This window comes from Macaca fascicularis, chromosome 5 (assembly GCF_037993035.2).
Source record: "Macaca fascicularis isolate 582-1 chromosome 5, T2T-MFA8v1.1".
NCBI classification, from domain to species: Eukaryota; Metazoa; Chordata; class Mammalia; order Primates; family Cercopithecidae; genus Macaca; species Macaca fascicularis.
In genome coordinates this window covers 25,566,721-25,578,304 of record NC_088379.1, presented here as the reverse complement: position 1 = coordinate 25,578,304, position 11,584 = coordinate 25,566,721, and the positions used below count along the sequence as shown (strand labels likewise).

The following is an 11,584-nucleotide window of genomic DNA, read 5'->3' as shown; positions in this document are numbered from 1 at the left end:
AACAATTGGAAGAATGAGGCATTATTTACCCAAGGGGAAGGCTGGCTGGGTATGGTGGGATTAGGTGGAGGCAAGGGGAAGGAAATAATGAGCTAGTTTTAGATTGGAATGCCTATAGCCTTCAGATGTCAAACAAGCAGTTATATCTACATTTCTGGAGTTCAAGTGAGAAGTCTGGGCAGGAACTATGAATTATGAAGTCATTTCCATATAGCTGGTGTTTCAATGTGAGACGGGGAGAGGTCACCATGGGAGGAACACAGTTGGGGAGCACCATCGCTTTGGTGATTTTATTAGGTTAAAGGAAGTAGGTAGGACTTCCCAGTAACTGGAAGGATAGATGGTCCATTTCCTAAATCATTTTAGATAATTTCCATCAATATAGAAAGGGGGTGGGATTTGTAATACTTTCAGAGAAGAAAATCACATAGCATTATTTTGTGTTTACATAAGTCAGGGGATAGGACTTTGTTGTGGAACTGTCCAAGATGCAGAGGTTGGGTAGGTGAGAAGGAACCAGCAAGGCGGACTGAGAAAGAGCAGCCTGAAAGATTGGTGTCCAGGAAGCCAAGTGAAAAGAGTTTCAAACATGAGAGAGTGATCAGCTGTGTCCAGTGCGTTAAAGCCTACGATGTGCAATATTTCAGGCAACGCTATAACAAAGTGATCTGCACCTAGTTAACAAAATGTGAGTTTGCATTTTTTTTTACATCTCAGAAAACAAAGTATTTCATATGCCCTAACATGCTACTTTCAATCTTTTAAAATATCTCCACATTTATTACAAATGTTAAAACAAACACAGAAAACAAAAGCAAAGCCCCAAGTTTGCCTGGGCTCTGGCGCCTACAAAGTCGTCTTTCTCTCCACTTGTCCACGATGAGTCAAACTCCAGTAACTGTGCCCGAAGCTCTGCTCTTTGCACACCTTTGGCTGGTGTTCAAATCACACGACAGAAAATGTTAAGCATCACATTCCCAATAGAGACTCCTTGGTTTTGTTGAAACATTTTCAGAGAAGGAGATTTGCAGTGTGTAGTGGTAGTGCGGATGCACACCCACACACGTGTGTGTTCCAGCTCTCATTAGTGAGGGGAGTGCACATCTCAATTATCTTCTGACAATCCGTCTTTGGGACCTCCACATTTCTGGGATCTCTCCCTCTACTTTGCTTCTCTCTGCTCACCTTGCATCTACAATCCCCTCCTTAGAAGGCACCTGTGTCTTTGTTGGGTGTCATTTAGATCTCGAATCGCAGTGTGGAAAAGAAAGTACGGCCCTTCCAGAGCCAGGCCACAGGAAGGCTTCTCTATAGATATGCCTGGCCAGAGTGAGGAGACACAGCTATGAGGATTGTCTCTGTCTGTGAATCTCAGCACAGATGCCTCTTTAGGTTTTTGAGATAATTTAGCCTCTCTGAATTTGCAGAACTGCTCTCATGAGTAGGGGAACCCAGTTAAAACTGAGGTGTTTCTTTTCCCCCAAACCAAAGGTTTTTTAAACTTGGGAGCTGCCCAACAGTCCTCTAACTTCTGCATGTAGCAATTTCACCTGGGATGTCAAAAGGCTCTGAGGTTTATGTGCATGGTTAGGCAATGCAGGCCTCTGTATCGTGACTACAGTTGCATGTGAACATTTTGGCTTTTGGACGGGACACATTATCACATTATCTGACTAGCCCATTTGTAATTTGTTATATGGGCCTTCTCAAGGATAAGGAGAAATTTTAACTATGTTTTTTTTTTAAATGACTGTTAACAGTTATTTGGAAAACAGTAACAATCACTAAAAATAATTACTTTCATGGAGCAAAGCCACTCTTTCACTTCTTGTCAATCACTCTCACTTCTGTCTAGGGACACACTAAGCTCCTTTTGACCAGCAGCATCGGTGTCACCTGGGAGCTTGCTGGAAAATGCAGAATTTTGGGAGTCACACTGAAGACCTGAGAGTCAGACTTGGTATCTCACACCCTCCCCTGGGGCTCCTCTCTTCTCCCTATACCCCTCCCTTAGTGATCTCATCAGGATGATGGCTTCAAATATCATGTCCAAGTGACTGACTCCTAAAATGTTCCTATCCAGCACAGACGTCGCCCCAAACTCCAGACATGGAGATCCAACTGCCTACTTGTCATTTTAACAGGCATCTACTTGAAGTCTAACAGGCATCTCAAAATGAGCATAGCGAAAACTCTTGATTTCCTCTCCCACCCCCCAGCTTGCTCCTCCTTCCACCTACCTCCCGCTTCAGACTTCCCTGCTGCTCATCTAGTTGCATTCTGTGGTGGACACAGGTCACTCCTGAATCAAACCAAGAGTGACAGTGAGGCTCCTTCCTCAGCCCATCTGCGAGTTCCCTTGCCTTTCGTCAGCCTGGCTCCTCTGTCCCTGCCTCTAACTTGTCTTGACTCTGCTCTAAGGTGGGGTTCTATATCAGAAACTCCTTGGAGATCCTGTAAGTAGCGCCTTCTTGGCATAGAGGAATCCCAGAGTCACAGCTGGCTGTGTCAGTGTCTGGTGGGCTTTCCTTTTCTCTTACTCCTCTCTTGATCCCTACAGTTCACAGGGGTCATTCTACCCTGATGAATGGTATATCCAGGGGTTAGTTACCTCAAGGTGGCTGAAACAGACCCAGAGAAAGACAGCTGGGCCAAACTTAAGTTACTTAACCAGCTTCACCTTATTGTGATGTGTGCACAGCACCCCCACTGCAATAAACAGTGACATCAGAGGTATGCTGCACATCACATATCAATACCTTTAGGACATAATTCTCGCCCTGGATGCTGCTAAGGTCCTTTGATGGTCAGATTCTATCTATCTCTGAGCCCTCTGATAGGTAAACATGTATCCATACTGTTTCTTGCCTCTCTCCACTAGAAGGAAAGCTCCATGTAGCAGGCCTTTATTTATTGCCACATCCACAGTTTCTGGCTGTGGAGAAGCTACATTAACTAATTCAGCAAAGAGTTATTAATACCTTGTCAAAGACAGAGGCTAACAGGCCAGGCGTGGTGGCTCACACCCATAATCCCAGCACTCTGGGAGACTGAGGTGGGCAGATTGCTTGAGCCCAGGAGTTCAAGACCAGCCTGGGCAACACTGAGAAACCCTATCTCTACAAAAGATACAAAACAATTAGTCAGGTATGGTGAGGCACACCTGTGGTCCCAGCTATTCAGGTGGGAGAGGTGGGAGGGTCTCTTGGGACCAGGAGGTTGAGCCTGCAGTGTGCCATGTTTGTGCCAGATGTACACTCTAGCCTGGGCAACAGAGCAAGATCCTGTCTCAAAACAACAAAGAAAAGGCTGAGTGCAGTGGCTCATGCCTATAGTCCTGGCACTTTGGGAGTCCAAGGCAGGCAGATCACTTGAGGTCAGGAGCTTGAGACCAGCCTGGTCAACATGGCAAAACCCTCTCTCTACTAAAAAAAACACAAAAATTAGCCAGGCGTGGTGGCACATACCTGTAATTCCCCAGCTCTTGGGATGCTGAGGCAGAAGAATCACTTGAACCTGGGGGGCAGAGGTTGCAGTGAGCCGCGATTATGCCATTGCACTCCAACCTGGGTGACAGGGTGAGACTATGTCTCAAAAACAACAACAACAAAAAGGCAGAGGCCAAGTATCTTAGCAAATGTCAGTGGAAGGTTCCTCCACGAGGAAGGAAAGACAGTGGAGTCTCAGAAGGAATTGGCGCTGGGAATGCTCCCACTTCTTGCGGAGTGTCTCCTTCATTCTTCTCCTCGCAAACCAGTTCACTTTGATCCTCCGTTCACATGGCCAAACAAGGCTGATGGGAGCTTGCAAGTTTGTTCTCTGCCCAGTGGCCAGCGGAGCCTGCCAGAAGTCTCTCAGCAACCCGGAGTCACAGTGGGAAGAAAAGCAGCAATGCCTGCCCGTGGAAGGGACATTTCTAGAGAAGACTGCAAGCTAAAGATGGGAGGGGCTTTGTGCCTCAGGACCTGGGCATCCTTTCCAAAAGCTTCCCAGTGTATTATTAGCTAATCAGAATTTGAGGAGTAAGAAATATTTCATATAAAGCCCTTAGCAAATAGAAGATAGTTTATTACTGAACCTATTGCTTGTAGTCCTCTAGAACGGCTGTCTGGCATCTCTTCTCCCATTCCAGCAACCTCCAGGCCTCTCACCAGAGAAACTAAACAGCCTCTAGAGGTTCCTTTTAACTGATGCTTCAAAGTGTACAGGGAGAGGCAAGTGACCCAGGCTCGCATGACCGTTATTCTCACCTGCAAAATGGAATCCTGATCAGGTATTTAAAGATAGAAAAGAGGGAACACATTCTAGACCCCTAGATAAGCCACTCCTATGAGAAAAGATTTCCAAACTGCAGGACAAAACTAAGATGGAAAATATTTTGAAATGTCCAATAACAGCTATCATAGTGAAGGTCTACATTTTTAAACCTCTGAAGTATTAAATGCGAAACAACATTATCACTGTTTTCTTGAAAGAACAAGCAAAAATCAGGCCTCAGCACTGAGCTCTTATTGCTCCTGGAAAAACCAAGACAAAATGATCTCTAAACCTGAGGACAGCCAAAGCAGATACTTGGGCATTGAAGCTAAACTAGGGCTGGATGGGCAGGACAGAAAGGAGCTTTTTGTGTCCTCTCCTAACTATGCATCATTTCCCCCCACTTAAATGAAACAAATTAGCAATGGAGAGCTGCAGAATCAGCCACCAGATGATAATCAATGGCAGGATGGTGTTTATGATTTGAGCATAAATCTCTGCCACGATTTCATACTCTGGTCCTCTGAGTTTGGGTCTTCCTAAAGCCAATGTGAGGTCCAGAAACATGAGGTCTAACCTGAAGTTAGAAATGACTATTAGCTCTATTTATAGATGAAGATCCATTACCTTCAAGATGAAAAAATGCTTTAAGACAGGAGTGTCCAATCTTTAGGCTTCCCTGGACCACACTGCAAGAATTGTCTTGGGCCATACACAGAATACATTAATGCTAATGATAGTTCCAAAAAAAAAAAAAAAAAAATCGCAAAAAAATCTCAAGTTTTAATAAAGTTGACAAATTTGTGTTGGGCCACATTCAAAGCCATCCTGGGCCGCGGGTTGGACAAGCTTGCTTTAAGGTATCCATGATCACTCTCCCTAGCTTTGTGTAATCTAGCGCATATTCAAGTGTGAGACTTGGCCAGGGGAACTAAGAATGTTAGAGCAAAGGGGTCATATTTTTTCCCCCAGACTTTTCTTTGTTTCATCATCTAAATATAAATATCTGACCACCACAATAAGAACTCAGTCATGAAGGTTTAACAAGCAGAAGAAAACCAGAAGCCCTGATTTTTGAGTTGTGTAGTGAGGAAGAATAAAGGGGAGGGCAGCCTAGAAGGGAGGAAAAAGTTCTAGGAGAAAAGAAAAGCTGCCAGAGCCAGCTCCAGGCCACTACAGGAGTAACCTAGTCACACTCCTTACTCCTTTATATGATGAAGGTGGGGGAGTGTTTCTAGATAGTTTGAAATGCAAGTAAATATGAGCACCCCGCCTCTGCCCAGCACTGGTAAAAATTATCAAACAGGTAAAGAAGCAAGAAATTGACTGACCTATATGCTTACATGCACTGAATGACAGGACAGTGGACTGGAAGGAGATGAAAAGCTTAATGGTAGATATACCTACACCTCATACTTACCTTTTTAAAAAATTTCCATAGAACATCAGAATTTAAAGTCCCTCCCTCAAAGCAAAACAGCATGTAAATTCCAATAGTTATAAAATAACCCATTTGCATTTAGTATGCTTCTTACAAGAAACTAGTTACAACCTTTTCATTTTTCTGTATTAAAGAGTATTTACCTGCATTTTCTATAAACCAAGATTAGTCCTGAGTTCTATATAGGTGAACGTTACAGCTTCACCTAACTCTGTTGAATACCTATGTGCCAGGCATATGGACAGCCTTACTCTGAACACAAAGAACCACGGGCATAACCGTCCAGTCTTATAGGTCCTGACAGGGCTTTAGGCTTACAGCTCGACCTCTTTGATGAAATGGTCTCATTTGTACTTTATATACAACAGCTTCATCTGTCTTCCTTAAGTGTTTTCTAGTATCAAACTTTCTGTTAGGGTTTCCTTTTTAGTGTATCTTTCCAGTTTGTTGCTGCTGTTGTTATTTTAGAGGAGAAACTTCACTCTGCGCTGACTCATTAGATTTGGAAACTAAATTGGCTTGCACATCATCATAACTGGTGGCCATCTAGGGGTTCAATGACCCAAAAAAACCAATATATTTCACGTTATTTTTTGTAAGATTAAAGTAACCATGCAGTACTTACAGCAAGGAATACAAGATTATTCTAAATTCTAAATCAAGTGACTCACTATCAATCTCAACCTCTGGAGGCCTCACAATTCAAACCCCAACTACATGTTTGTTTCTAACTTAACAATGAGTATATAGCAAGATGTCTTTTGCAAAATCCTCATAACTTAGATTCTTTCTTTGGGCAGGTCAATAACAACTGAACTTGCTATGATTTAAAAATTATGGGCTGGGCATGGTGGCTCATGCCTGTAATCCCAGCACTTTGGGAGACAGAGGCAGGCGGATCACCTGAGGTCAGGAGTTCAAGACTAGCCTGGTCAACATGGTGAAACCCTGTCTCTACTAAAAATACAAAAATTAGCCAGCTGCAGTGACGCATGCCTGTAATCCCACGTCCTGGGGTGGTTGAGGCAGAAGAATCACTTGAACTCGGGAGGCAGAGGTTGCGGTGAGCCAACACTGTGCCACTGCACTCCAGCTCAGGGGCGACAGAGCAAGACTCTGTCCAAAAAAACAAAAACAAAAACAAAAACAAAAAAAAACCTTATGTAACTTCCCCATTTACCTTTGTTTCATATTAAAGAATACTATCCCCACTTCTAGGACCCCCCTCCCCATCCCCCGAAAGACAAACTATTATGTGTTCCTTCCTATACCAGACAAAATGACCATCTTATATTGGAAAAGCAAGTTATTGCTAAATAATATTCTCCAATTTTGTTGAAATCAGCTTTAAATGATTCTGATTCGAGAGATGCCCCTTGAGTGACAAAGCCCATTTCACCATTTACATGGGGGAAAAAAAATCTCTTTAAAGCACTACATAGTTAAAAACATTGACATGGAAATTAAATTAGTAGAGCTATCACTTTGATGTGATATACATGGTAAGATTGTAAATACACCAACTATAATATAGAATTTAATTTTATCTTTATGAAGTATTCTGAAATCAAAGACGATAATACATGCATCAGGCACATTCGACAGAAGACTTTTACAATGGTTTACATTTCCTTTTTATTTATTCCTTGAAACTGCTCATATTGCAAGTTTTTCATGGATGAAATATGGAACTGAGCAGATTCTTTTTTTTCTACAAAATTATGGTATAAACTTGCTCGATTTTCTATCTTATTGCTAATAAACCTTACAGGCGCACAGTTTGTAAGATAAACCCCTTAAGGACTGAATGCGTAGAGCATGCTGCAAGGTACAAGAAATAAGCTAAAAATGAGCATATAAACCTACATCTGGACCAACACAGTACTGAATGCTGGCAAACATTTATCACGACACGGGGAAATTAACAAAAGGAGATACAGTTCAGTCCTGAAAGGGTTAAACAGAAACCCTAATATATTATTGTTTCTAACCATCCATCCCACATTGCAGTGCTTGAAAACAAAGTGTAAGTCTGGCACAGAAAATTACACACATTTGTTCAGTACTCATCAGAAACACAGCTGCTTTTGAAATCAAAGTAACTTGGTTACTAACTGAACAGCATTTTGTTTCAAAAGGAACCTCCTCCCCAGTGGATTTTCTGGTTAGCATGACTAGTTAGGTTAGTTCTCAAAAACGGCATTGGAAGTTTTTTGTGAAAGCACAGATGGTACCAGTTTCATTAAAAACAACAAAACAAAAAGAACTAACCAGTTATGATTGCAGATAAGTCTGTGCAGTAAAAGTGACAAACATTTCACGATTAAGTCATGTATAAGGATGCCTTTAATTGCCACAGATTAAAGAAATGAGCAGCAAATTTAGATAGCATACTAGTGTTCAACTCTGAAATCACTCAAAATATAAAGGGCATTTTTAAAGCTTTTAGCTTGCCTTCTCAATCTATGTGATAAATTAAATGGAACAAATAAAAACATACTGGATCAGAGACTCAGCTTCTATGTGTATGTTTAGAAATTGCATAAAGTCATGAAAGCATAAGATACATTTCTAAAACAGAATTTTTAAAAATTCAAACATACTATAACTGAAGCACTCACCATTCTAAGAAGAGAGTCTTTCTGCGGGTAAATGATCAGCATGTCTAATAATGCCATTACTGGAGGAGGGGACACAGTCTACTATAACCAGAGGACAAGGTTCCTATAAATTATCATACTGAAAATGATTCACAAAACCATGAAAGAAAAAATTTAAGCAGCTGACAAAAAAACCACTGATAAACAAAAAGCTACAATGGACAAATCGTTTCACTTTTTAGTCTGTGGTATAAGAATGGCCAAAAATAGGTGGGGAAAAATGCCTGTAAAAGTAGATTCTTGGACTTTTCAAAAAAAGAGAGAGAGAGAGAGAGAGAGAAAAGGGTTTACAGTATAATATTTCAATTATCTTATGGAAAGAAACAATAAAAATAAAACAAACGTTTGTTTAAAAAGCACAAGTTCATTTTAACAAAGTCATGAACTTGAAAAATTATTTTTGAGCTACAAAAATGGGTAAGGAATAGTTTGTTCTTCAAAAGTATCTCTTTTGTTATTGGTTAATTTAATATGATTCCTTAACTAAATACCAAACCTAGGAAGTGGAGGAAACTTGTGGCCGTTAAAGCAAAGCAGCACTAGGAACATGTCCATGCTCTGAACAAAAGCACTGTGTAATGACTCCTGCCATGACTCCACAGAGAGGAATAACTATTACTCAGAAATAAGCGGTCTGTAAGAAAGAGACGGTGAACAGTTACAACAAAGAAAGATAAGGCCACAATGAGTTCTGCCCTTGATCACTGAAACAGATTTAAGGTGTGAGGCAGGATTAGCTTATAAGAGAGATGTGAGTGACTGGAGCAGATTTGAAGAAAAAAGGCGATACAGAATAAAATGCAGCCTGGGGGTGATTAAAAAGGCTTGCAGTAAGAGAAAACTGCAATAACTGATTTAATCACCTAACGTGCTTTACAAATGACTTTCCCCTTGAAAACTGAGGAAAAGGCGATTTAAAGATGTTAGGAAGAATATTTACAGTGGCATAGTCTGAGCATAGAGTGAGTGATGAAGACAGCGAAGCTGGAAAAAAAAATGCTACTAATAATAATTTCTAAAAAGTCTATTAATGGAAACTTTTTCAAACCAGCCCAGGACACCAGAAAGACAATGTTCTGTAGGGAAACACTGTAGGAAGTTACAGTTTTGCATTCATAAGGTACTGTGGCTCCTGTTTTATGGGACAGTAAAAGCTTACCACAATCTAGAGGTAGTTTTTACTCTAAGAGGGATGATTGTATTACTAGACTGTGTCGTATAACATTACATATGTGATTCCTGTACTAAATGTAGCCCAATGAGTCTGCTGCAATTTCGAAGAAACCAAACAAAAGCATAACCAAAGTTCAGGAATGAAAGCAAGGTAAAACTGGCAGGTTTAGCATGCAAGGCCAACATACAACCCTGAATGCAACCAAATCTCAACTGAAAAGAAAAGAAACATTTTCTGAGTTAGGAGATGTTTGTGGAGATGCTCAGTACTGGAAAAGAGAAAACAAACAAAAAAGGCAGAGAAAAAAATGAAAACATAAGTTACATTTGCATTTTATAATCTTACAACTATCTGTTTCTAAAGTACTGTCTTCCAGCTATTTTAGTTGATCATCTAATAGAAGCATCTTATGTTTTAAGATTACAATGATGTTCTGGCTAGCTACCCCCTTCAACCCCCCCCCAAAAAAGTAAAGATAATAAAACATGCTTTTGCTGACATTTTCCTCATTCTACCATAAGGGCACCATCTACCAACTGGTAGCAAATACTTCCCATATTTTTTGTCACTTGCCAACAAGGCAGAAAATACCCTGCTGAATGAAATCACTAGGAACATTCCAAGTTCAAAATAAAATGTTTAACTTACACATAATACAAGTTATGTACAAGATTAGGAGGGGGGAAAAACCTGAACAAATCCTGGAACACACATTATGTATTTACGTTATGGGAAAAGGGGAGAAAACACTTCAAATATCAACATGTTCTGTGCCATTAACTCATTAATGGCTAAATGGCCACACCAAATTGCATGTGAATGTTAGAACCTCTTGGATAACCACTATAAGTCCATTAAAAAAAAAAAAAAAAAGGAACACACAGAAATTACTACCAACAGTGTCTGAGAAGAGAGACTAAGTTAACATACATTGCATGTATTGCAGGCAAGGCAGAGGCATTTTTTTTTAAAGCTTTTGCACAGACTTCATATAATCTTAAAAAAAAATACATAGGCCTTTACAAGATTTGACTTGCTGAAATCCAAACAATTTTGACTCACGAAAAGTCATAAGACTTCAGCTGAAAATAAAAGAAAAAAGTTCCAGCCTAGACCAAAAAAAAAACCTGGAAGAGTATGACAATTAGATTAAACAAGCATGGTCAGGCTTGGAACCTGAATGTATTTTAGAGCAAAAGCTCAAAGGTAAGTGGGGAAGAGAACAACCTATTTGGTAACAAGGTGTACTATAATACCGTGATATAAAAAAAGGTATGGTGAAAATGTACCTTTTACTAAAGCTTATACAATATACAAGTTCCTTGGTCCATAAAAACTGTGTTAGATTTGTGTCTTCTAGTTTGTTCAACTTGTATTCCAGCCACATTATTTACTTCTTGCCCATTTAAACAAAACCAAACAAAAACCAACCAACCAACCAACCAACCAAACAGCTGAAAAACTTGATTTCCAATAGTTTGTACATTTTGACTTTTTTTTTTTTTTTTTAAACTGTGGCTTCTGCATTTCAAATCAGCACTTGCAGAGAGATAACGGGGTTTTTGAATAGTATCACCTGGTATGAAAAGTTCCCAAGAAACCACAAAAGATTGTTCATTTTTTCTCCTTTTTTGACTTTTTGCCACACTCAAGTCAGTTTAAGTCCTAGCAAAAAGACGGTAGTTAGGATACCACTGTGGCTGTAGATGATGTGACACTGGTTGAATTTGTGCTGGCGTTTGTGTAACTTCCCTCGCTGTTTGTGTTTGATTCATTAGGGGGCACCTGGCTTGAATTGGCTCGAAGGATTGCTCCTGCTGCACTGCAATGTGGCCGCGGCCCTGGTTCTGGTGTGTAGGTAAAGGTAAGGCTGGTGGAATAAATGATTCCATCATTTCGGACCAAAGTTACTGGAACCTGGACTGGTTGCCGGACCCATCTCCAACCTTCTCGGAATGCAGAAATGTCTGGGACGACACAGAGCATACTCTCTCCACACCTGAGGAGGAAATATAAATTACTTAAAAGCACTTTAAAAAGCAAAGTACATGT

General features: G+C 40.5%; 1 protein-coding gene across 18 annotated transcripts in view; it reads right to left on the bottom strand.

Annotated features, from left to right (window-relative positions):
• Window positions 1-7,308: 7,308 nt before the first annotated feature.
• RBPJ (recombination signal binding protein for immunoglobulin kappa J region) overlaps window positions 7,309-11,584 on the bottom strand; it is a 270,713-nt gene continuing 266,437 nt past the window's right edge. For all 18 annotated transcript variants that reach the window (XM_074039493.1, XM_005554632.4, XM_005554627.4 and 15 more), the window contains one exon: window positions 7,309-11,531. In XM_074039493.1, the coding sequence (XP_073895594.1) occupies window positions 11,216-11,531 (316 nt within the window). In that variant the 3' untranslated portion in view covers window positions 7,309-11,215. The remainder of the gene's footprint in view (window positions 11,532-11,584) is intronic.